The sequence below is a fragment of the Pleurodeles waltl genome, chromosome 8 (genome assembly GCF_031143425.1).
Source record: "Pleurodeles waltl isolate 20211129_DDA chromosome 8, aPleWal1.hap1.20221129, whole genome shotgun sequence".
Classification (NCBI taxonomy): Eukaryota; Metazoa; Chordata; class Amphibia; order Caudata; family Salamandridae; genus Pleurodeles; species Pleurodeles waltl.
In genome coordinates, this window is record NC_090447.1 from 834,290,507 (window position 1) to 834,317,587 (window position 27,081).

At 44.7% G+C, this 27,081-nt stretch overlaps 1 protein-coding gene across 4 annotated transcripts in view; it reads left to right on the top strand.

The window, feature by feature from the left end:
* The window catches only part of ARHGEF7 (Rho guanine nucleotide exchange factor 7), an 832,785-nt gene that overhangs the window by 610,104 nt on the left and 195,600 nt on the right, over nt 1-27,081 (top strand). For all 4 annotated transcript variants that reach the window (XM_069205130.1, XM_069205127.1, XM_069205128.1 and 1 more), the window contains 2 exons: nt 11,290-11,383; nt 14,005-14,094. In XM_069205130.1, the coding sequence (XP_069061231.1) occupies nt 11,290-11,383; nt 14,005-14,094 (184 nt within the window). The remainder of the gene's footprint in view (nt 1-11,289; nt 11,384-14,004; nt 14,095-27,081) is intronic.

Below are 27,081 nucleotides of genomic sequence, written 5' to 3' on the forward strand. Positions count from 1 at the left end.
CCAAACCTAGCAGGAAAAGGGTATTACAGAGGAGATTTTAAACCTAGAGGTAAAGGTAGAGGAACACCAGCCAAGGGAATCTCTTCCACAGATGACCTACCTAACATTTCCCCTGATCACACATCACCTGTAGGGGGTTGGATACAGCAGCTCCACCAGTTGGGGCCAGGATTAACTTCTGACCAGTTTATCCACGAGGTGTAGTTCCTAGAACTCAAAAGTCAGCCATCAAATATTCCACCTCACAATCACACCCACAGACCTATGTCTTCTAAAAGAAAAAGTAAAGGCACTCCTCGAAAAAGGGGCCATAGAACCAGTCCCATACAAACAGCAGGGATGATGAGCATACTCCCTTTATTTCTTAATACGGCAAATAAATGGTACACTGCGTCCCATATTGGACCTGCGCCCCCTCCATCTTCACATCCTGTCAGGACACTTTCACATGGTAATGCAACAGGATGTAATACCACAACATCCGATAGACATCTAGTTGCAGAATCCTTACCTTAGAATTTTCCCCAGGCGTCAATCAGGATCCAGAGATTTTTCTCGAGCAGTACGCCAGCGCACCGTTAGGTGGCGTCGATCGCTTCCGTGTCTGGCAGCGGGGGCCACGCCAGATATAATGTGGCAGGTCCTATATATAGGCACCACCTCGGTGTGCTGACGTCAGTTCTTTTATTTCAGTGCCAGCCTAGCACTGATCCTCAGTCGTTTTAGGTAGAGCACGCAAGCGCTTATGACCTGTTGTAAGTATTATGGGCTTTTAACCACACACATCACTTTAACTAATTCGTGGACTTGCCTTTCAAAAATCCCTTGATGTAATTTTTTAATGCTTTACGTTTGTCCCGCCTTGGAAATGGATTGTTACTGCCTTGCAGACAGACCATATACTTCAGTGTGGGCAAACTTTTTTTTTTTTTTTTCCTTTTCCTTTTGTCTCTCCCCTAAGCTCCATGGCGCTCACAGTGCAAACAGCGCACACTCAATCAGCGGCATTGGACCGCTTTGTTCTTTTTCCATGCGTAAGTTTTTAGGTTAACAAGGCCTTCGCTTGTTTACAATTTTTTCAAAAGAACATGGTTTTTAGGAATGTTAGCTTTTGTACCGTTTTGACTGTGACATTATGCGCACGTCTGCTGTGTTTTTCATCCTAAATCCACAATCCTAATTGCTTTTAGACTTAAAAGCAAACACTCTGAACTTTTCACCTGCATTTTGCATCCCCGCAGCACTCATTTTGAATCGTTAGTCTGCCCGTCTTTTGGGAAGGTTTCCTTTTCATATCATAGATTATATTGTTGTACAGAAAGTATTTCCCCGCTGCCCTTCCACTCCCCCACCCTTGTTTCCCTTCTTTCTTTTTCTTTCCTCTCCATTAGTTAGGTACCTCCTCATTGTCGCTTCACTTGTTTCTATAGCGCTTACCACCACCATTTTGCAGGTTTGTGGCAATGTAGACAGTGTGTGCTTTTTACCAGCAAATTTTGGCTATTGTTAGACTACAGTCCCAGGCGGTGATGGTTACTGGATCAGAGAATATACATGAAAAAAAAATCCTATCACAAGATCTGTGGATGATGTGGCATGATGGCCAGAGCTGTCTGGAGCTGGGGAAACAGGTTCCGAGTATCGGCATCAGCTGATTCTGGGCAAAAATGAGTGTCCTTGTTAAGTGTTACTGGTGCTCATGTAAAGTGCTCCAATACATTTGGGTCGAATTGGCGCTGTATAAAACTGCAAAAAAAAAAAATCTTGAAGCTGTTGAACTGCACCAAAGCACGTTTGCTACAGCTAATGAAAATAACTAGAATTCTAACCTTAACTATTGGTTTCAGGTAATTTATTTTTTGTTAACTGTTACCAGTAGATTTCAAGCAATATTTATTGTGCAAACCTAATAGAATTCACCTTATGTCCTGTGGCAATTAGTACCAAATCCACAACGTATATTTAGCACATTCAGAAGGTGCAAGCAACTGGTAATAATGTTATTATAAAGTGCACTCCGCCCGATAGGTTAAATGCGCTGTCCCTGGAAATGGTGCAAAGTTGATCTCCAACTTACAAAAAACACCTACGCCGTTATTATAGATTACAAGCATTTCGAAAGCTCAATTGGTGGGTGAAATCCATTCTTAACTTTGACCCGACAGAGTAAGAAGAAAGTAAGAAGAAACTCTCCGATCAAATTAGTGAAAAGGTCCACTCAGCATCTTCCTCTTTTCACAGTAGCACAGAGCACACTGTCTGGGCTGAGAAGCAGAAGAGGTGCTACTTTATCCAAAGCACGCCCAGCTTTGAAATAGCTGCAGCTCATTTACATGCAATAGAAGTCAAGGCAGGTTTAAAGGGCAAGGTACTGTCTTATTCCGTCCTCTCTTCCCGACCCCTTCAAACCATAGATTTTTTATACTTCTGAAAATCATGGCAATATGTGACTTTGTGATTCAGATGAGAGTTGCCACCTGACAGGTTTTCTACCGGCTTCACCGGTATTGTGATGTCTTAGCTGGTACATACTTAAAACAGCAAATATAAATAGAAAACACTTTTAAACCTGTTCCAGAGCTGCAGTAATTCAGCCCAATAAGAGACCAATTACATTTGCTTTGAGTGCAGTTGTGCGCCACAAGTCTTTCTGTCAGAACAGATGTTAAACGATTTTGTTGGCTGTAGGCTGGACTCTGCCACTGTTTTTTTTTCTTCTAGCCTCGGAGCTCTTTATTGTTCTTGAGAGGCTCGTGATAACTTCCTTCTAAGGCTCGTATTTGTGCTATCCTGCTGATGCGTTGTAGGTGGGGCAGTGCATATGGATAGACCCTTTGATGCTATGGTGCTTTGACCTGTGATTTATTTTTAGCTGCCAAGGGTCGCTCTTGCAGAGTGTAGTGCTAGAGCTAAAATACATTATTATTGACCATGCCAATAGCTCTTGCACCGCCTCCTCCTAGGCACAGATGTTTCTGGTGCATGCCTAGTGTCAAAATTTCACTGTCCACATGATGAAAGACGGACTGCTCCGTCCTTAACACAAACATTCCTGGGGGGTGGTGGTGGAAGGGAGGGGGAAGGTTGGTCAAGAGGACGATCCCGAGAACGGTCGCGGACTCCCCCTTTATCGTCATCCCACTCCAAGTCCTCAGGACAATGGGGTAAGTCCAGGCACATGAAGAAGTCAAAGAAGAAGTGCTCTTGGACTTCACCCAGTCCATCGGCCGATGAGACAAAGGAAAAGGAGCATTGTCGTTCTAGGCCTCTGTTCTCGGGTCCTGCGTCTGGATCAGCTTCACGCCTCCTCGAGTTTCCGGGACCCGGAGCAACCCTTGCCCAACTCAGAGGTTTTTATGAGGCCACGAGTCTCATCTTTGAGCTGTCTAACTCCCCTCTGGTTCCGTGCCTGCGCCTATGGCCTCACCTCCAGGGGGTACCCATGGATCCGTACCAGGGTCCTAACTGACATCGGTGTACCATCGCAACACCAGTTCTGACGTCGACGCTCCTGACACCGCCCGTACCCTCGGGTGGCGTCAACGCCATCCTCATTGCTGACTTCGACTTCAACACGGGCCTTGCCACCTTTGTCGGATAGTGACCCTTATTCTTATGGGTAGGGGTACGATGAAGAATGGGAGGGGATTGCGCGACACTTTAGAATACCAGCTACAAGACCCTTTGGACGGTGCATGGGCCAAGGTGAAGCCAGTGGTCTTGATACTTGATACTTCCCCTCACATGCTTTCTCCCCCTCCCATGGCTATGGAGGAGGGAGCGTCCTATTCCATAGTGGTGCAAAGGGTGGCCGAGGCCCTGGGCTTTGAGTTGTCTTCAGTGGCAGTCAGGAAACCCTCCTGACAGAGGTGCTTCAGCCTGGGGATTAATCCTCTGAGCCTCTATTGCCCTTTAATAAAGTCCTTACCAATGTCCTGCTGGGTACCTGGGCCAAACTCAGCACAGAGGTTCCTGTGAAAAGGACACTTGCCTGTTATCATCGACCTGTTCCAACTGACCCACTGTTCGTGACGCAACATCCCCCCCCGAGAGCTTGGTTATCCAAGCCTTAATAGCCCCGTGTGCATTCCTTTTCTTACCCCTGGATAGGGAATCCAAGATGCTGGACCAACTTGGGAAGAACATGAACACTGCATGCCTTTTGGGCCATTATTCCCACGTGCTGTAGGATACAGTCGCGCAAGTACTTCCACTGGTCCCAGAGGAGGCCCAAGCTTTACTCTCTCAAGCTGTTGCTGATGGGAAAGATGCAGCAAAGTTCACAATCGGATGTTGACTGGACACGACCAACTCACTGGGCAGAACAGTTGCATCGACGGTGGCTCTGACGCGCCACACCTAATTGAGGACGTCTGGCTTTTCGGGGATGTCCAAGCCAATTTTCTGGACATGCCCTTTGATTGCACCTGTCTCTTTGGTGACAAAGCAGACTCAGCGCTCAAGTTATTCAAGGATTCTCATGCTGCAGCCTGGTCCTTGGGCCTTGCGGTGTGCTCTCGTTAGCCTGCTTTTTGCCCCTTTTGTGGCTACAGAAGGGGCATTCCACCACGTCTGTTCCCCTCCAGCCATCGTGGTGCATGCATTGCCCAGCCTCTGCATGGCCGAGCACGTGGGATCCATGGTCCTCATAGTTCAGGGAGCCAGCTGTCTGGCGAGGGCACACACCCACCCCTTCTGCAGCTGCCTCCAAACCTTCTTAGTCTGATGATACCCCCACCACCCCACCATCCCCAGGGACGAGTCAGCAGCAGGATTCACCCTCACCTGCTCCTCTGGGAGTCCATTACGTCAGACAGGTGGGTTTTGCAGATAGTCCGAGGGGACTACTCCTTCCCCTTCGTGACTACTACTCCATCCATGCCACCATCTTATGATCGGATGACTGAGGATCCTTGGCACCTCTCTGCAAGGAGTTTATATGGATTTCTTGGCCAAGGGAGCCTTAGAAAGGGTCCCTGTGCAGAAGTAGATTGTGGTTGTTATTCCCACTGCTTTCTGGTGTCCAAAAAGGATAAGGACCTCTGCCCTATTTTAGACGTCTGGTCCCTCAATCTCTTCCTCAAGAAGGAGAATTTCAAAAAGGTTCACTCTGGCTCAGGTTCGATCTGCCCTGGACCCAGGAGACTGGATGGTAGCATTGAACTTGCAGGACGCTTACTTCCACATTCCAGTCCTGCCAGTCCACAGACGTTACTTGCGGTTCATGGTGGGCCACTAGCACTTTCAGTTCATATTGCTCCATTTTGTCCTTACCAGCACCCCTTGGATGTTCACCAAGGTGATGGCGGTGGTCACAGCTCATCAACGCGGATCAGGGGTTTCAGTCTTCCCCTGTCTTGGTGTCTGGCTGTTGAAGGCGGGCTCACCCCAGTGGGCTGCCGCCTCCCACCTCCAGACTACAGCAGACCTCCTGCATTTACTGGAGTTCACTATAAATATGCTAAAGTCACACCTGATTCACTTTCAGATGCTCCCTTTCATCAGAGCTGTTAGGGTGACAGTACAATTTCAGGCTTATCCTCCCGAGCGGTGAGTTCAGGATATTCAGGCTATGATCCTGATGTTTCAGCCTCTGTCCTGGATTTCGGCGAGAATGACTCTGAGGCTGTTGGGCCTCATCGCCTCCTGCATCCTGCTGCATATGTGGGCTCTGCACTGGGACATGAAGTTCCAGTGGATGCAGCATCAAGGGAATCTCTTCGATATGGTACAGATCTCAGAGTTAACTGTACAAATTCTGCAGTGGTGGCAGATTGAGTGAGCTGCAGGCATTGTAATCCAAGCCTCCCTACCTTTCCATCTAGCCTGACAAAGTGATGCTTGGCACACGGGCCTTTCCATGTAGGCCAATCATTCACCTTGCCTACTTTTTACATACCCCCTACATCCTTCTAAAGAAAAGGAGATACTCCACCTCATGGACCTCAAAAGAGTGTTGGCGTTCTACCTTAATAGTTCCAAAGAGTTCCGGGTGGATGATCAACTCTTTATTGGTTATGTGGGTTCGAGGAAGGTCTGGTAGTGCAGAGGAGAACCATCTCCAGGTGGGTCGTACTCTGCATTCAAATGTGCTATGCACTGGCTAAGAAGGAACCCCATGAGGACTTGCATGCTAATTCTGTCAGAGCTAAAGCTGCAACCACTGCATTAACACGCGGAGTTCCGGTCCTGGATATGTGTCAGGCAGCAACGTGGACATCTCTGCACACGTTTACCAAACTATACTGCCTGGACAGTCAGGTCCGAAGGGATAGGTCCCTTGCCTGTTTGGGCCTGCATGTGACCTTGGTTAGCAGACCCACCTCCGGGGGTACTATTGCTTGGCAACCTATTCCAAGGTAAGGAATCTGCAACTAGATGTCTCGATCAGATGGACAAGTTACTTACTTTCGGTAACACCGTCTCTGGTAGAGACGATATCTAATTGCAGATTCCTTACCAACCCACCCATCTATCCACCCTGCTCTGCAAACTGATTTCTAGGGATAGACACTTCCCTTTCAGGGCCCTAGTTTTGACTCACTTGTGGTTAGTGAACTTCATGGCTCTGCCCTTCAGGCACGAAAAGAAACTGACGTCAACACGCCGGGTGGTTCCTGTATAGGACCCGCAGCGTCATATCTGGCGTTGATTACGTGGACATCGGACACGGAGCCAATCGAGGCTGTCTAGCGGCACGCAGAGTTACTGTTCAAGAAAAATCTCCAGATCCAGACTGACGCCTGGGAGAAATTCTAAGGTAAGGAATCTGCAACTAGATATTGTCTCTACCTGATAAGGTGTTACTTAAGCTAAGTAACTTGTCCTTCAGAAAGGCAACTTCATGACAGCACTAGATCTAAAGGAACCATACTTTGATATACCAATCCACCCCATACATCGCCGGTATGTGGACGTCTTTATCAAAATTGTGGTAAGTGGGCATCACTATCAATTCAAGATACTACCATTTGGAGTAACAACAACCCCAAGAGTGTTCACCAGATGTGTAGCAGTGGTGGCAGCAAGACTGAGGAGGCAAAACATTAATGTCTTTCCATACTTAGACGATTGGCTGATCAAGAGTTCCAGCAAACAAAGAAACCTGCACGATACACAGACTTTGATCACCTGTTACACAAATTGGGATTCACAATAAATGCAGCAAAATCTCCAGATAGTCTTATCTGGGAACAATCCTTAACTCGATCATGGCAAATCTTACCCCAATCCACGGAGGCTTCTCAATCTCCAGAAACAGCTGGCTCTTTTACAGCCAAATCGTCACCTGCCAGTCAGGACAGTGATGTGCCTACTTGGCATGTTAGTTTGTTATATAGCAACTTGTTCCACATGCAAGGCTACACATGCGACCATTGCTGGATTGTCTAGCATCTCAGTGGTCACAAGCAGGGGGGCAACATGAACAATCTAGTGTTGGTTTCACCCAGGATCCATCAATCACTGAAGTAGGTGAATACACAAAACACACTAAAGGGCAGAGCCTTCATGGACTTAATTCCGTAGGTGACAATCACTACAGATATATCACTCATAGGCTAGGGTGCACAGATGGAGGACATCACAGTGCATGGCCAATGATAATCAGCAAACGTTCCACATAAATGATCCAGATTAGTAGCCTTCCAACTGGCTCTCAGAGCATTTCTCCCCAACATAATAGGGAAAGATTTAATTCTCTGCACAGACAATATGACCGCAATGTACTAAATCCATAAACAGGGAGGTAGATATTCAATACAACTATCTGAACTAGCACAAACCATTCGGAAATGAGCTACCACACACAACATTCACCTCCTGGCGGACTACTTACCAGGAGTGGATTTTATTTGGTAGCTTACCTACTAAGTAGTATGAAATAACACGTCCACAAGTAGGAAGTCCAAACTCAAGTCCTACAGAAATGCTTTCAGTTGTGGGTAACACCAGAAATAGATCTCTTACCCACCACATAAAACTAAAAATGCCAAAACTTCACATCCAGGCACCCAGCATCCACAGTTCAAGGGCAGTGCTGTATGGATGAACTGGTCAGGGGTATTTGCAAACACTTTTCCACCTCTCCCACTCAAACCATATCTGGTCAGGAAACTCTGGCAAACATCACTGAAAATGATCCTCAAAGCTCCAACACGCTCAAGCCAGCATTGGCACACAACACTACTAGAGTTGTCCCTGGTACATTGCGAGAAGCTTCCCAACATTCCAAATCTTCTCAAACAAAGCAAAGGCAAAGTCAGGCACCCAAACCCTCAACAACTCAACCTGGCACTCTGGCTCCTGAAGTCGTAGAGTTTGGATACTTACAATTGCCTTCAGAATGCATGGACATTGTAAAAGAGGCGTGATGGCCAACCACAAGAGCCTGTTATGTTGCCAAATGGAAATGCTTCATCCACCATTGTGCAGTATACAGCATAGGCCGTTAAGCTCAAACAGAGCAACAGTTGGTATGCTACTTGTTACACCTCCAAAAATCAAATCTTGCATACACTTCAGTAAGACTGCATCAAGCAGCAATTGCAGCTTATCTCCAAAACAGGAATGACATCACTAAGAAGAGTTAGCGAAATTCATGAACTAACTATAGAGGAACCCTACTTCCAGATTTTGTAAAACCAAGTTAGGCTGTGCACAAATCCAAGGTTTCTGCCAAAAGTTGTCACCTTTTCACTTAAATCAGACACTAGATCTGCCAGTCTTTTTCCCAAACCTGTATACAGGGAGTGCAGAATCATTAGGCAAGTTGTATTTTTGAGGATTAATTTTATTATTGAACAACAACCACGTTCTCAATGAACCCAAAAAACTCATAAATATCAAAGCTGAATATTTTTGGAAGTAGTTTTTAGTTTGTTTTTAGTTTTAGCTATGTTAGGGGGATATCTGTGTGTGCAGGTGACTATTACTGTGCATAATTATTAGGCAACTTAACAAAAAACAAATATATACCCATTTCAATTATTTATTATTACCAGTGAAACCAATTTAACATCTCAACATTCACAAATATACATTTCTGACATTCAAAAACAAAACAAAAACAAATCAGTGACCAATATAGCCACCTTTCTTTGCAAGGACACTCAAAAGCCTGCCATCCATGGATTCTGTCAGTGTTTTGATCTGTTCACCATCAACATTGCGTGCAGCAGCAACCACAGCCTCCCAGACACTGTTCAGAGAGGTGTACTGTTTTCCCTCCTTGTAAATCTCACATTTGATGATGGACCACAGGTTCTCAATGGGGTTCAGATCAGGTGAACAAGGAGGCCATGTCATTAGATTTCCTTCTTTTATACCCTTTCTTGCCAGCCACGCTGTGGAGTACCTGAACGCGTGTGATGGAGCATTGTCCTGCATGAAAATCATGTTTTTCTTGAAGGATGCAGACTTCTTCCTGTACCACTGCTTGAAGAAGGTGTCTTCCAGGAACTGGCAGTAGGACTGGGAGTTGAGCTTGACTCCATCCTCAACCCGAAAAGGCCCCACAAGCTCATCTTTGATGATACCAGCCCAAACCAGTACTCCACCTCCACCTTGCTGGCATCTGAGTCGGACTGGAGCTCTCTGCCCTTTACCAATCCAGCCACGGGCCCATCCATCTGGCCCATCAAGACTCACTCTCATTTCATGAGTCCATAAAACCTTAGAAAAATCAGTCTTGAGATATTTCTTGGCCCAGTCTTGACGTTTCAGCTTGTGTGTCTTGTTCAGTGGTGGTCGTCTTTCAGCCTTTCTTACCTTGGCCATGTCTCTGAGTATTGCACACCTTGTGCTTTTGGGCACTCCAGTGATGTTGCAGCTCTGAAATATGGCCAAACTGGTGGCAAGTGGCATCGTGGCAGCTGCACGCTTGACTTTTCTCAGTTCATGGGCAGTTATTTTGCGCCTTGGTTTTTCCACACGCTTCTTGCGACCCTGTTGACTATTTTGAATGAAACGCTTGATTGTTCGATGATCACGCTTCAGAAGCTTTGCAATTTTAAGAGTGCTGCATCCCTCTGCAAGATATCTCTCTATTTTTGACTTTTCTGAGCCTGTCAAGTCCTTCTTTTGACCCATTTTGCCAAAGGAAAGGAAGTTGCCTAATAATTATGCACACCTGATATAGGGTGTTGATGTCATTAGACCACACCCCTTCTCATTACAGAGATGCACATCACCTAATATGCTTAATTGGTAGTAGGCTTTCGAGCCTATACAGCTTGGAGTAAGACAACATGCATGAAGAGGATGATGTGGTCAAAATACTAATTTGCCTAATAATTCTGCCCTCCCTGTACAGTGGCAGAACAAGCACTGCATACACTCAGTGTTAAAAGGGCCCTTGTGTATTTCATAGAAATAACTAAACCCTTTAGAAAAATACAGCTACTATTTGTGGCTTTCTCAAACCTAAGGAAAAGTAACGCCATTTCAAAAGTCTGAATTACAAGATGGATTGTCAAGTGCATCCAAATTTGCTACACCGAAGCAAAAATAACCTTACCCACAGTTCCAAGGGCTCATTCCACAAGGAAGAAATGAGCATCAGTGGCTTTCCTGGAGAATATCCAGTTAATAGACATTTGTATACCTGGGACAAACCCACACACGTTCACCAAACACTACTGTGTTGATGTGCACGCCAGACAACAATCTCTGGTGGGACAAACAGTTCTACACACATTATTTTAAGTAAATGCACCATCTAATGTCTAGAGCCACCACGAGGAGTACTGCTTTACAGTCTATGCATAGCATGTGTGTCTGCAGCCAACACATGCTACGAATGGAGTATGTTACTTACCTTGTAAGCATCTATTCGCAGCATGTAGTGCTGAAGATTCACATGCACCCTCCTGTCTCCCCAGCAGGTATAAGTAGGTGCCCAATACATGCATGTTCAACAGCAAACACTACCCTATCAGACTACATCCTCACTCCCTACATGACAAGGACAAAATGGAGAATCTAACAAAGGAGCTGTTGAACATGCACATCCCTGTGAGGAGGAGGCGACATGATGCACAACGTCAACAATAGAAGACTTCCTCAAGACAAATAACTTGTAGAGTCAGAACCCAACACTAGATGGCAGGAGTGGGCATAGCGTGTGAATCTGCAGCACTACATGCTTCGAATAGATGTTTAAAGGGTAGGTAACATTCTTCTTTCTGCTGAAGTGTTTTTGTAGATGCTTTTTGTTTGTGCAGGAAGTTTTTTTCGAGGTGACTCCTTCATACGAGTTTGACTAAACCATGTGTGCTGTCCTTCCTGTAGGATCTCAGTAAGAGCCCCAAAACAATGAAAAAGCTCCTTCCCAAGCGCAAGCCTGAGCGGAAACCATCCGATGAGGAATTTGCATTGCGGAAAAGTAAGTTATCTCTATTAGTTGCAGCAGTAAAATGTCCAATATTAAAATCTAACAGAAGACTTAAGTGCACAATATTTTTGTATTTTCAAATATTTCTGAAAATATGTCAAACATGCTTTCTCCATTATTTTTTTTTATTTTTATTTTTTTATTATTTTTTTTAAAAATCCTCTCTGTTTGATGTTGTGTACGGTGTCAGGACACGGTTGCTTTTTTCCAAAACATTGCTGATAATGTTTTGATCCATATTTTATGTGTGCTGTTGATTTCAGTTAATTGATGGATAATAATAAGGAACTCTATTTTTGGTAGGCGTTAAATCTTCTTTTCTAGGGGGAGAGGGGATGGGGTTTACAACTTTGAATGCGGACAAGGTGGATTCAGCTTCTGATTGTTTCTGAGATATTGTTTGGTAATGAGTTAGGTAAGTTAACACCTGGCTGTTACTTGAACTGCCAGTTGTTCTGTGCGCTGTTTACGTGCCATTATTATCCTGCTATCATAATTCTGAGAGATATTTGTAAACGTCGGACTGCCACTTTACCTTCACTATAACTCCGTGTCTTTGCCCTTGCTGTTTATTTTAGCTTTTGTAGAAGCCAACCATTACTCAGTAGGAGTTTCTAGACGCTTAATTCAGGTGCCTATCTAAGCAACAGCACCCCCGCATTTAATGGCAGAACAGCTGGGTCTTTATTTGCCCTCTGAATCAAAGTAAGTTTGTTCCATGCGTTGACTGGGAAGAAGCAAATTCCATAATAATAAACCATATACAGAGAAGACTGTACCTCACAATTTCTCAGTCTTGTATTTGTATTTTTTTTCATGTACACCAGATATAGCACTAGGTTATGTTTGCATAGTTTTTGGGAGGAGATGTGGGATCCTGTGCAGTAATGGCAAAAATTGTTGATCTATTTAAGCAATGCACTTGCAAATCAAAGGAAAGGCAGCTCTTCCCGTTTGTCTTTACTTCTATTTTCCTACTGAGACATTAAGTGAAACTATGAAATGACGATGTGCAGAAAAACAAGTGCTGCAACAAATTTGAAAGTTAATTTCAGACATGATTTCTTTTCTCATAAAACTTGGAAAAAAATGGAGATTAGTAGTAAGAAACCCTGAAACTTTACAGGTCAGGTCAACACAGGGGAATGTAAATAGAGTGTCCCCGTCCTCAGAAACCTTAAGAGTGAAAGTTGCCTTCTTGGTTAGAACCCTAAAAGGCAGGTAAAGACAGAGCAGCTTAAGAGGGTGCACCTCCTTATAAAATGAGGAATTTCAAATGTTACCCTCCAAAAATGGGAATTTGCCAATACAGAAATTATGCAAGTGTTGTGGAATTTTCCATTTTCCAAATTCAAGGTTAAGGCAGGGATTACGGACGGACCAAAATGTAGCGATCTGCTTAAGCCAATGAAATCTCATAAGTTCCTAAGTTTGCGGTAGTCATAAATGCTTTGCAGGTAGTTTTTCACCAGGGAAAAGTATGCTTGTTCATTCCTGGCAATGACGGAAGTAAGTTGGACTCCACTGTGGCATTGGTAAAGGTACACCCCCAGCTGATGAGGGTGTCGATGATAGGGATTCTCCATAGTGGGGAAAAAAAAATCTCTGTGAAAGCACCACAAATTTAAACATGGAAAGGCACATTTGTATTCCATTTACACAAGCAGAATGATCTGCAATTTTGTATGTAGAAATAATTACTAATTTAACTACTCAAGGAACCTACATCTGCCATGGGTTTCCTTGACGTCAGTTGGACTTCTGTGAGACTTCCAAAAAAATTCTACTGGGAACTTTTGTGACTCAGGACCTGTGTAATCATTAATTTAGGAGGTATACTTCTAACCTTCAGCCATTTGTCTCTTCCCTCAAAATACCTTTTTTTAGACTTTTTCTGCAACACTGCCAGATTGCTTAGAGCTGGAGATGAGCAGCTGTTTTTAGGAAGCAGGGTTGTCTTTATTGCTTGTGATTGTTTCCCCTGTTCTGCTTGCACATCCAATTGTTGGTACCCTCCTTCAGACTATTGTATCTGACTCGGGTCGCCATTGATGCAGTTTGCCAATTAATCTTATTTCCACTCAGGTTAGGACTGCTTTGCAAGGGTGCTAGCACATTGATGCAAAAACAGCAGTGTTCAAAATGGCTGTGAAAAAAGTATATCCTTTATGTATTTATATTCTCAAATTCAAAGTTCATAAGGCCAGGGAAATAGGAAACACACGTACATTTGATCTGTGTAATATGGTTTGAAGATTGAGTGTGAAAACATTCTGCAAAAGTGTGGACCCCCACATATAAATTGCCACAATATCAGCAATATAAAAATGTTTCACTATCACAATGTGATATGTATTAAATTCCCTAATCCAGCTATGCTCCGTTCCTACCTGTTATAGGACTGAGTTAATTTACTGTTCTGTTTTTAGTCCTAGAATATTTGGAGTGAGTGTTTAAAAGCAGGTGTATGTCTAAGAATTTGTATGCAGATGTTTAGTCAGTCGATTCACTTGTCTGTATTATTATTATATACAAGTAGACACATTTGTTGTAAATAATAAAATTATTTCTGTCTAAGCCAGGCTAACAATACCTGTCTCTTCTAAATGAAGGCACAGCTGCATTAGAAGAAGATGCTCAGATTCTTAAAGTCATTGAAGCTTACTGCACAAGTGCCAAAACGCGGCAAACCCTCAATTCAAGTAAGTAGACACTTTTGTTCGGTGATGTTTCTTAGTCACTTTTATAGGAGGGTCTTTTATTTATGGGACTAGTGGTGTAAGCATGCAGGATTAATGTATGAGTAGTGCAGATAAATGTGAACAACTACATTGAAGAATTTGAGGTCCCCTAATAATATTTACTTCCAATGTTACCAGCTGACGACTCAGGTCTGTGGAAATACAGTTTAGTCACTTCTTAAAACATTATTATTTTCAAACATCTTTTCCATAAAATCAGATTAAAATTCTGTGGGGGAAAGCCCTGCTCCCAGTGCTTAATTTGTGCTTGTTGTTTCCGGTGCTGAGCACCGGCACTTATTTTTGAGGGCCGGGGCTTATTCTTCTGCCTCAAGCATTTGCTGCGAGCAAAAGACACACATGGGAAAGACGGATGAAGGGAAAAACGAAAAAGCATCACAATATGAGAAAGCAGAAAGCTGCAAGAGTGAGCTGAAGGGGCAGGGAGTGGCTTTTTATGGATTGAAGAGGCCCGGATTACGCTTCCTGGGTATTCCATTTTCACACATTTAATTGCAGCAGCCGCGTGTTTGAGGAGGGCTTTGAGCACCGCCACCTTTTTATTTACAAATTAAGCACTGCCTGCTCCTGTAAGAATTATGATGGGTGTAGGGTTGATTTCACCAACCATACTTTCTTTTGAAATCTTTTTTTCTGTCTACCTGAAATTCAGGCTCTTGTTTCATTCAGAAGGCTCTTGTGAGGCTTTCAAAATGCATTCACATAAATACGTAAGATGAACTAATTACAATTAAGTGACAGTAGCATAAAGTGCCAACCTTACAAGCAATTCTCAATCAGTTTAGTACAGAAATTAACAATATGGCTTGTGGTGTGCTAGGGGTGCTAGATCTTCAGAAAATCCATGTCATGCAAAGAGGGGAAGTTATTTCTAAAGATGAATCGCATGGTACTGCACCTCTTGGAACTGAATTGTGACCAACATAAGGTGGCACAGCCTTGTGTTTGAGGAAAAAGGCAATAATATTGGCTATGAGATGAGTTACAAAGATGTAAAAATGTATTAATATAATCAACTTCCCTTTCCTTGGTACAATGAGCTAACACAGTGACCAAAAGTTAAATGTATCATGAATGAGAGACATTGGTGATGCAGTCCAATGATACAACAAAGTAACTTAATTGCGCAATGAAGTGATATTTGATGCATATTGAAGTTACAGATGTATCAAGGGGTCACTGGACAAATGATTTGTTGCAGTAGGAATTTTTTCAAGGCTATAATATTGTATCCAAGGCAAAGATAACGGAAACACAGTTGAAATTAAGCATCATCCAAATCTGGGAATCATGCCTGGGGTTGGTGTAGCTCAAAGGCAAGTACTGGAAATATTTTGAAAACATGTATAGAATTAAGTGAAACATTTCATAAGGTAACGGATCTAGAACCTAAAAAAATCCATTAGAGTTCACGCTATATCAGTGAGTCCTAAATACACAATAGGCTTCTGTTCTGGATCCAGCATCTATCCCATTTCACAGAATCCTTAGCATTGAAATGTGGAGAATGTCTATCGGACAATTTAATAATTTTTTACTGTATTTACATCAAAACATTTCATGGTTAAAAATTTAGCCCGTTAATTGCTTACTTGAAACGCCCACTCTACGCTCCTCTTATTAGATTGAAGAGCCCATGGACCATGAAAATAACATGCTGAGATTCTGAACGCAGGTAAAACAAAATGTACGTTTTTGAAATCAGTTTAGTTTTCCAAAGTGTTCCTTTTTAAACTTCCCATTGAATAAGAAGTTTGGTTCCTCCACATAATTTCAGATTAGAAATTCTACTCCAAAGTTGCCTACTGACACCCATTTCTGTATTAATTAGTCTTTCCAACATACTCTGTTGAAGTGCTTCAAATTGTTCTACTTTCCTCCACGCAATAAATAAGGCTCTGTAAATGCAAAAAATCTTGAACTAGTGTCTAGTACCTTTCTGTCTCGCATCTTTCACACTCTCAAAATCGTACTTGAAACTCCCTATTCATAGAGCTCCTTAACATCTACGAGCTGACTTCATAATGAATAATATGATTTTTTTTTAATCTTCCTTCGTTAACATTAATGTTCATTATCGTTTCACTTAATTTGAAAACAGAAATGTTTCTAAAATTGTCTGGAAGAGATCTACTTGCCTCTGAACTAGGAGCATAGTTCCGATTATGTGCCCCTATTTTCTGTAGCCCATTGCTCTGCATTGGTGATGTTTAGAAAAATGTAAAGTGTACCAATCTGATTTTAAACTCAGTTACTAAATTTTTATTGTACACTTTTGTGGTGGTTCATTTATTTTGAGTTGGCAAATGTCTCATTTAATGTTGTAGACAAATTGATCTGAAGAAACTGGCCCGTTTTCTATTGACCATATATATGGATAATCTAAAGAAGCCACTGCCCTACATCCTCCTATAGCTTGAGGCATGTATGGCTTTGGTGTGATGCACTGTACATGAGGAACTGTGTTTTGTATGGATGTTTCCCAACAGTTCTCTCTGAGGCAGATCTTTAATTCTATAGGCAAGGCCACTGGAATTATGTAATTGTGTTTCTTCACTGTTTTTCACATAATTATAGATTTGTCGCGTATGCCACATAAATCGTCATCTACTTCAGAATTTGCTGATTTTACCAAAAATAATAAATATGTTTCCAACTCAATATGTTCGAAACGTACTAAAAACGCAGTGACACGTGTTGCAGCGCAGTGGAAGGCCCTTTGCAAAAGTTGGCTGGTGGCCAACTTGTACTAATAAGGTGTAATTAATTCCCACAGAGTGTTAATAGGCATAAAAATGTCAAAATAATGAAGTAGTACTATAATAAGATATGCCATATTATGCCGCATAATTTGCCTTTTCTTGACGCATAATTTACTCAGCACTGCTACATAATTTGGTCCTCCCATGACCCATAATTCCAGTGGCCCGGCCTATAGGAGAGTCATCTTATTATGAATAAAGGCTACTTACCAAACAACCATATGTATTTTTAAGTAAATGCCAGTCACAGTATAGCTTGAAGATAAGTTGACTTAAAAGAACAAACTTGCTTTAGATAAAAGCTATTCTTTCCACTAGCAAACAGTGTTATTTGGATCATCGTCTCAATGCTCAAAATAAACAAAAAGAACCATTTAACATCATAAATGATCTCACAAACTCTCCAAATAAAATATTTCAAACGTTTTTAGTCACTCTTTCTGCAACAGTATTTCTTATTCTGTATAAAAAACACATTCATATTCGTAAATCTTTTCAAACTAGTAAGACTGTGGCTTCTAAAGTAGCACTTGTTTTCACAACATAATTCAATAATTTATGCCCATGCCCAAGCTTTAACAGAAGAGATAGTTCTTTCCTGTAATTCAGGCAGTTTTTGTTGAAATTGTCAGTACCTGTAAATCTGGTTCTCCTAAAGACTCGATCCCCTTCAAAGTTCTCAAATTAAATATCCTGTAAATCACAGTGTTGTTGGACATCATAACATCGTCCCTGAAATATAATGTTGTCCCTTAGAACATAAGCAAGGAGTTATAAAACTTTTGTTAAAAAAGCTTTCCTTGAATCCAGAAGACCTTCCGACTATTGCCCTATGACTCTTTCACCAACTGGAGGAAACATTAGGGTAAATAGTGTTTGTTGCCCCTAGCTTTTCAATATATGTTGAGAATTGTTTGTTGGTAGATGATGCCGGAGTCTGCTTTAGGCATAGACAAAGCACTAATCCTGCTATAGCTGCCATCTTGAATGATCTTCAGCTAATTACCAGCTGCATTCATTCCTGCACCTTAATTCCATAAGCCCTCAATACGGTTGATCATAACCTTCTTTTAACAATACTTGTTGATTGTTGTATCACTGATGAAGCTCTTACTTGGCTCATTTCTCCATAATAGGTGTCAAATAGTCATTGGTAGCAACATTTTTCCTCAATCAGTCTCTCTACCAGAGTTCCACTTCGATTGTTACTTTGCCCCTGCCAATGTAACATCTATAGCTGACCTCTAGCTAAATTATTTAGACGTTTTGGATGTAGAATATATAACTGTGCAGATGACATTCAACGTATTTTTTGTCTTGACGTGCTATGTTTCAGTGAGTGTCTTTGCAGGTCAAAGAGAGGATAGACAACAGTATGAAAATTAATTTAGGTAAAACTAAGGTTCTTGTGATTGGCTCTCACCCTTAGGCCTAGACCCTCTTCTTTTTGGCCTACCAGTTTGGGCTCCGTCCACATCTGAAGCCTTTTGTGAAAAGTCTTGGTTTATCTTAGACAGTAAGCTCAAATTGGATTTTTAAGTTTCTTCTGTTGTGTCCTCTTATTCTCCTTCAGGGGATCTCCGTTAATAATCATGAGCAGTGAATAATTTGTCCCATGTGCAGGATTATGGAGCAGTTCTTTTAAGTATATGCTGTTTTGTGTTCCACTTTCACCTAATTTCAGGAAGGCCAAATCTTTTGATGTGACTATATATTTTTGCAGGTTATAAACCCAACTATATCGGACAGTTCCATTACTTTACTTATTAAAAGGCCAAAGTAATGTTAAGGAATAGAAAACCTATAAAATGAGTAATGTTTCCTGAAAACCTCATTTACAATTTGTTCTGTAAATAAAATGGATTTGAAGGCATTGTGGCAATGCAGTCATTTATGCTGCTGTTATGTTAACGTTAAAACAGCCCACATCCCTCCAGTATCCCATGTTTTTTCTAGCTCATGGTGACAGAATGTTGGAGCACTGAGTTCAGTTGTTTTGGCTTTTTCCTCCTCCTAATTCTCTTGAGATTTTGCTCAAAACAGCTTCACACTTTGACTTCTAGAATATTTTTCTGTCATCCTTCGACTGAAAATAATTACTTTGCTTCACAAACAAGCCATCTTTATTTGTGAATTGCCCTGCTTGTGGAGAAAAAATGCACAGTTTGGACCCCTGTGGTCTGTGTATATTTTGCTTCGCATTCCAGAGAGATGCCATCACTGCAGGATGTTTCCCAAGTGTGCCCTTAAGGTCAGGGAGAAGATTCACTTACAGTGTAAAGGAGTGCTGTGCAGACAACATGAGGCTTTTTCAGAAGGAGCAAGGATGTTACCTGAGTGAGGACAGTACCATTCTTCTACCAGTACTCTACCTCCTCACTTACAAGAGTGCGATCCAAAAGGGGACAAAATCCTAAAAAAACAGCAATGCTCTCATTAAACGTCGAGAACTTCATCAAGGCCAGGTATAATACCAACTTGTTTGCTGTCGAGGACTATGTCAACGTCAAAGAGAAGAAGATGCTCTGTGCTGAGACATTAACATCAAGGCACCCATCAATGTTGAGAGACACTGCTTGTTCTTCCTTTTTCATATGCACATTTGTAGATTGGGTAAGAAAGATGAAGGTTACGTTGCCAGCTAAATCGGACTTTGAACATACTGGAGCACATTCCCCATCTAGACCATCATTCTCTGTCATCATTCCAGAGTCTTCAGCTCCTGCTGCTCAGATTTCTCTGCAACCTTTGCCTCCACAACACCCTCTTTTGCCAGTGACTCCGCCTCTTCCTCCTCCTACTCCTCTGGCTCTCCTCCTCCATTAATGCCTCTGGGGAACAACCTCCAACAAGACCACCTGTGGCGCCAATAAGATCTGATTGTCCCTGTAGGAAGTTGGCTCTCTATATACTATTTCAAAGTAAGAAATGGTGTGCACAGAGTCCAAGGGTTCCCCTTAAAGGTAAGATAGTGGCAAAAAGAGATAATTCTACTGCTCTATTTTGTGGTAGTGTGGTCGAGCAGCAGGCTTATCAGAGGGTAGTGTTAAGCATTTGTTGTACACACACAGGCAATAAATGAGGAATACACACTCAAAGACAAATTCCAGGCCCATAGGTTTTTATATAGAAAAATATATTTTCTTAGTTTATTTTAAGAACCACAGGTTCAAGATTTACAAACAATATTTTAAATGAAAGGTATTTCACTCAGGTATTCTAGGAACTTTGAATAATCACAATAGCATGTACAGTTTTGTCAACAATGGCAATAAGCTATTTTAAAAGTGGACACAGTGCAAAACTCAACAGTTCCTGGGGGAGATAAGTAAATGTTAAGTTCACAGGTAAGTAAAACACTTACAGGGTTCAAAGTTGGGTCCAAGGTAGCACACCGTTGGGGGTTCAAGGCAACCCCAAAGTTACCACACCAGCAGCTCAGGGCCGGTCAGGTGCAGAGGTCAAAGTGGTGCCCAAAACACATAGGCTTCAATGGAAAAGGGTTGCCCCGGTTCCAGTCTGCCAGCAGGTAAGTACCCACGTCTTCGGAGGGCAGACCAGGGGGGTTTTGTAGGGCACCGGTGGGGACACATGCCGGTACAGAAAGAACACCCTCAGCGGCACAGGGGCGGCCGGGTGCAGAGTGCAAACAGGCGTCGGGATTCTAATAGGAATCAATGGGGGGACCCGGGGGTCTCTTCAGCGATGCAGGCAGGCACAGGGGGGGCTCCTCAGGGTAGCCACCACCTGGGCTAGGCAGAGGGTCGCCTGGGTGTCGCTCCTGCACTGGAGTTCGGTTCCTTCAGGTCCTGGGGGCTGCGGGTGCAGTGTGGTTTCCAGGCATTGGGTTCCTTGAAGCAGGCAGTCGCGGTCAGGGGAGCCTCTGGATCTCCTCTGCAGGCGTCGCTGTGGGGGTTCAGGGGGGTCAACTTGCTACTCATGGGCTCGCAGTTGCCGGGGAGTCCTCCCTGTAGTGTTAGTTTTCCGCAGGTCGAGCCGGGGGCGTCGGGTGCAGAGTGGAAAGTCTCACGCTTACGGCGGGAAACGTGTGGGCTTTAAAAGTTACTTCTTTGTTTCAAAAAGTTGCAGGTTCTTGAAGAGGGCTGCTGTTCTCAGGAGCTTCTTGGTCCTTTAGATGCAGGGTAGTCCTCTGAGGCTTCAGAGGTTGCTGGACCCTGTTGGATGTGTCGCTGTTGCAGATTTCTTCGAAGTAGGGAGACAGGCCGGTGGGGCTGGGGCCAAACACAGTTGTCGTCTCCGTCTTCACTGCAGGGCTTCAGGTCAGCAGTCCTTCTTCTTCTTTAGGTTGCAGGAATCTAGTTTCCTAGGTTCTGGGGAGCCCCTAAATACTGAATTTAGAGGTGTGTTTAGGTCTGGGAGGGCAGTAGCCAATAGCTACTGTCCTTGAGGGTGGCTACACCCTCTTTGTGCCTCCTCCATGAGGGGAGAGGGGCACATCCCTATTCCTATTGAGAAAATCCTCCTTCTACAAGATGGAGGATTTCTAAAAGTAAGAGTCCCCTCAGCTCAGGACACCTTAGGGGCTGTCCTGACTGGGGGGTGACTCCTCCTTGTTTTGCTCATTATCTCCTCCAGCCTTGCCGCCAAAAGTGGGGGCAGTGGCCTGAGGGGCGTGCATCTCCAGTAGCTGGGATGCCCTGTGGCGCTGTCTGCCAGGTGTTACAGTTCCTGCAGGGGGAGGTGAGAAGCACCTCCACCCAGTACAGACTTTGTTCCTAACCACAGAGTGACAAAGGCACTCTACCCATGTGGCCAGCTACATGTCTGGTGTGTGGCAGGCTGGCAAAAACTAGTCAGCCCACACTGGAAGTCGGGTATGTTTTATGGGGGCATCTCTAAGATGCCCTCTGGGTGTATTTTTACAATAAAGTGCACACTGACATCAGTGTGCATTTATTGTGCATTTATTGTGCTGAGAAGTTTGATACCAAACTTCCCAGTTTTCAGTGTAGCCATTATGGAGCTGTGGAGTTCGTGTTTGACAAACTCCCAGACCATATACTCTTATGGCTACCCTGCACTTACAATGTCTAAGGTTTTGTATAGACACTGTAGGGGCATAGTGCTCATGCACATATGCCCTCACCTGTGGTATAGTGCACCCTGCCTTAGGGCTGTAAGGCCTGCTAGAGGGGTGACTTACCTATGCCACAGGCAGTGTGAGGTTGGCATGGCACTCTGAGGGGAGTGCCATGTCGACTTAGTCATTTTCTCCCCACCAGCACACACAAGCTGATAGGCAGTGTGTATGTGCTGAGTGAGGGGTCCCTAGGGTGGCACAAGACATGCTTCAGCCCTTAGAGACCGTCCCTGGCATCAGGGCCCTTGGTACCAGGGGTACCAGTTACAAGGGACTTACCTGGGTTCCAGAGTTGTGCCAATTGTGGAGATAAAGTTATAGTTTAGGGAAAGAACACTGGTGCTTGGGCCTGGTTAGCAGGGTCCCAGCACACTTTCAGATCATAACTTGGCATCAGCAAAGGCAAAAAGTCAGGGGGTAACCATGCCAATGAGGCATTTCCTTACAGTCCCCTGCCTAGATCCAGATCTCATCAAAGATCAAAATCAAGACACCACTTTCGTCACTCGAGATACCCCACCTCTTCTAGATATTCTTCTAGGAATAGATATTGATCTAGAACACCTTGCTGCTCATGTGAATTGTTGACGTCCTCCGAGAAAAGAGGTTTTCACCTTCCTTAGCTGACTCTCCTGCAGCAAGACTCTTCCTAGTTGATATCTTCAACACATTTAAGGAGGTGCTCATCTAGGTGCTAACAAACAGAATATTCCTCTGCTTGTCACTATAGGGACCACATCAGTGATTTAAAAAGACTTTACTGTCGTTCATCCACAAGATACTACTTATATTAGTTCTAGGACTGTTATAGCCAGCAGTGGAATTATTCCTCATGTCTGCCTCAGCTAAAGTTGTACCATTGAGGCTACAAAGTAGTACTATTGTGCGATCAGGATGCTCTTTTTATTCATTCAGATCCCCCTCCTGATTTTCTAGTGTCCTTGGCAGCAAAAAAGTTTCATGCCACTGCCCCCTCATCTACAGTTGAACCAGACGAGGATATCATTAAATATGTTTCTGTTGTACGAAAAATGTGTGGTACAGCAAGACCATCATGAAATCGACAAGTGCTACTACCCTTCTCAGGAGATGTGACTGATCCCTTTGGGACTCCTTTCAGCAGTTTGCTGACGATCTTCCAGAAGGTCCTGTAGAAGACTTAGTTGAAATTATGAATGAGAGCATGATGGTGTTAAGTCAAGTTACCAGTGCAGCTGCAGACTTTTCTCAGTTGGCTGCACATTATACAGTCATGGTTTGACCTTTAGGAGAAATTCTTGGCTAAGATGACCTTCAAGCTGGAATTTCAACTACGGACCCTCAATTTACCTTTCTACGGCACAGATTTATTTGGAAGTCATCACAGAGACGAAATGGCCTGTATGAAAGACGAAATGGAGACTTTAAAAGGGAATGCGCAAAAGAAACAATCCTACAAACCTTATGATCACAAATACTATATTCAGAGTGATCAGACCATCAACAAAGGCACCAACAAAAGGTAGAAGAGGCCACCAATCGGCTGCAGCAGGTAAACCTCCTGCAAGGACAAAACAATCTCTACTTCCCCCTCTTTCATTACTCACTCTTATGGGAGGAGGCATTTCCAACTACCTGTAAGAGTGGAGTTCTATAATTAAAGACACATGGGTCCTGAATATTGTTCAGAATGGCTGCTGTCTCAGATTTGTCCATCCTCCGCCAGCTATACCACCAAAGAATTTGTCCAGGCAACATCTGGAGAAGCTTCTCAAGAAGCAAATGTGCGCCTTAAGAAGCAAGCCCTGGAGGTTGTACCTCGTTCCCAGAAAGTAATGGCAATTTATTCAGGTTATTTTTTTGGGGAAAAAAAAAAAACTAGCCCAAAGGACTAATTCAGACCTACTGCAGATTTAAAACTGGCATATAAATGGATAGGGAAGGAACAGTTCAGGATGCTAGAATTTACACGCAGATCATTAAGGGTTATAGTTACCTAAGATCACGAGTCATAGTTTTGTGAGATAAGTAGAATTATAACTGCTAAACATCTATGGTTTTGTATGTGATAAATCTTAACTTAATTATAGTGTCCCTGTAGCCTTTGGTTTTGTCAGTGAAAGGCAGCCAACCCAGGAGGGGGACATGCAGTCCCCCTCCCTGTGCCGATTTCGGCCCCAGGTACCCCTTCCCCCACGGCCTGGTCAATAATCAATCAGGGAGGGGACCACCTGACCCCCCCCTTCTGGGGCCGATCTTGGCCCCGGTTGCTCCATCCTTCTGGACCCAGGCGCACCGGTGCCCACCACGGACACCCCTTATTACCATGTTGGGGGCTGTGGGGGGAGCCCTAAGGCCCTCGCATCCCCAGCCAGCTCCCCTCATCCAGCAGGAGAAAACATTGCTCCCACCCACAGGGAGCAGCTCAAAATGCTGTTCCTTGCAGGCAGGAGCAATATTCAGATCTGAAACTGCCCCATTTGGTGGAAGCATTTTATAGCTCCTGTCACCTGAAAGAGAACTTTGTGTGTCTTGCATGGCGGAAGCCTTGAAATAGCTCCTGCTAAGTGAGAGCATACTCATGTATCTGATAGAGACTTCTAGATGCAGATTCCTCACCTTAGAATTTTCCCCAGGCGTCGGACTGGATCTGGAGATTTTTCTTCGAGCAATACCCTTGCGCGCGTCGGTAGGTGGCGTTGGTTGACTCCGTAGGCGTGATGATGTCGGGAGTAGTACATAGACGCTGCCCTCGCGCAGTGACGTCAGTGCTTTTCTTTCCGCGCCACGCGCTGATCCGGAGAAGAGCTACCCTGGCTAATTTTTGGCCGAATTCTACAGTTTTATCGAGTTTTTTCTGTGCGACTTTGGTCCGTCGAGGAAGACCGGGTTCAAGCCTTGTGACGACTGCCATTGGATGATGTCGGTGACAGATCCTCATCGCGTTTGTCTGTGGTGCCTCGATCGCGACCACAACCCGTAGTCGTGCTCCGAGTGCCAGGCCATGCATCCGAAGGCTTTGAGGGAGTGGTCCCTAAAGCTAATGGCGGCCCGGCACTCGACTCCGCGTAGGTCCCGGTCTCTTTCGAGAGGAAGGTCTCGAGATCGGTTGCGGAGTCATCACAACTTGTCTTCTTCTAAATCCTCGGGTCAAGGTAAGAAGAAGAAGTCCCATCGCTCTCTGACTTCGCCCCGTCACTCAGCCGACGTGACACGGGAAGAGCGTCCACACACTAGGCCTCTGTCCTCAGAGCCTGCGTCTGGGTCGGCTCCGTGCTTCCCTGAGTTTCGCAGAGCTGGAGCAACCGCCACCCAGCTTAGAGTTTTATGAGGCCATGCGTCTCATATTTGGGCGGGCCGACCCGGATACGGTGCCTTTCGGGCCCAAGGGGTTTGACTGAAGGTCTGTCAAGGTTCCGCGCTGGTGGCTTCGGCCTCAGCCACTGAGGTCACCTCCGGATCCATGCCGGTTGCACCCTTGAGACCTTCCCCGGTGCCGGGTCGATTATCGACACTACCAACGTTGGTGGTGCCAACTATCGACGTCGACCCAATTCTCATCCCCGACGAGTCGGAGTGGCGTCGGCTGACGCCGCCTTCGGCGGGGCCTATTCCCCCAGGTCGGATTCAGACCCTTTTTCCTATGGGTACGAATATGGGGAGGAATTGGAGGGGTCACTGAACCCTTATGAATACCAGGATGACCCTACAATGGACTGGGCACAGGAATTGGGCGAAGCCAGTGGTCTGGATACTTCTGACGCTGGCATGCTGTCTCCTTCTACCGTGGCTGCGGCGGAGGGAGCAACTTATGGTATGGTGGTCAGTAGGGCAGATGAGGACCTTGGCCTTGAGCTTCCTACTGTAGAGGTCAGGCCTAATCTCCTGACTGGGGTGCTTCAGCCTTGGGCTTCTACTTCAGAACCCCTTTTGCCATTTAATGAAGCCCTCACCGATGTCCTTTTGAGTACATGGTCCATACCCAACACAGGGGCTCCTGTGAATAGGACTATTGCACGCCATCGGCCCACTCCGAACGACCCTAAATTCCTGTCCCACGCCTGAGAGTCTTGTTATCCTCTTCTTCAGGCGTGTTCCCTTCCGCACCCCCGGCTAGGGAATCCAAAAGGCTGGAACAGTTTGGCAAGAAGTTGTTTTCTTCCTCCAGTCTCGCGCTGCGGTCTGTGAACACTGCATGCCTTTTGGGCCGCTATACCCACTCTTTGTGGGATACGATTGCACAAGTCCTGCCGCAGATACCGGAGGAGGCCTGTGCTATCATCGCCCAAGCTGTGAACAATGGGAGAGACGTGGCAAAGTTCACAATTCGTTGTGGGCTGGATACGACCGACTCTCTGGGCATATCGGTTTCTATGACAATGGCCTTACGGTGCCATGCCTGGTTACGTACTTCTGGTTTTTCGGAGGATGTCCAACAGTCACTCATTGACATGCCCTTTGATGGCACCCATCTCTTTGGAGACAAAAAGAAGAATCAGCCTTGGAGAGATTCAAGGATACCTGTCTACGGCTCGGTCCCTCGTTCTTTCCTTGGCCCCTCACCCACCACAGTCCGCTTTTCGCCCCTTTCTTGAACACAGAAGGGGCGCCCTGTCGTGTCCTCCACACAGCCACTGTGCCTCACACGCTGGACAGCCTATGCGCGGCTGAGGATGCGAAATCCTACGTGGCTGTGGGACAGGGAACCAGAGGTCTGTCCAGTCCACCTCTGCCCCCGCTGCAGCCTCCAAACCCTCCTAGTCCGTCCCCTCACTCCCGTTCAGTTGGTGGCAGGATTCGCCATCACCTGCCCCACTGGGAACATATCACCACTGATGGGTGGGTTTTGCAGATCGTTCGAAAGGGCTACTCCCTCCCTTTCGAATCTGCTCCACCACCCATGCCACCATCCTTTAATCACCTTCCGGAGGATTATTTGGGGCTTCTCCACCAGGTAGTCGCAGCTCTCTTGGCCAAGGGAGCTATAGAAAAGGTCCCTGTGCCAGAAGTAGGTCGTGGTTATTATTCCCACCACTTTCGTGTACCAAAGAAGGACAAGGCTTACGTCCTATCCTAGACCTTCGG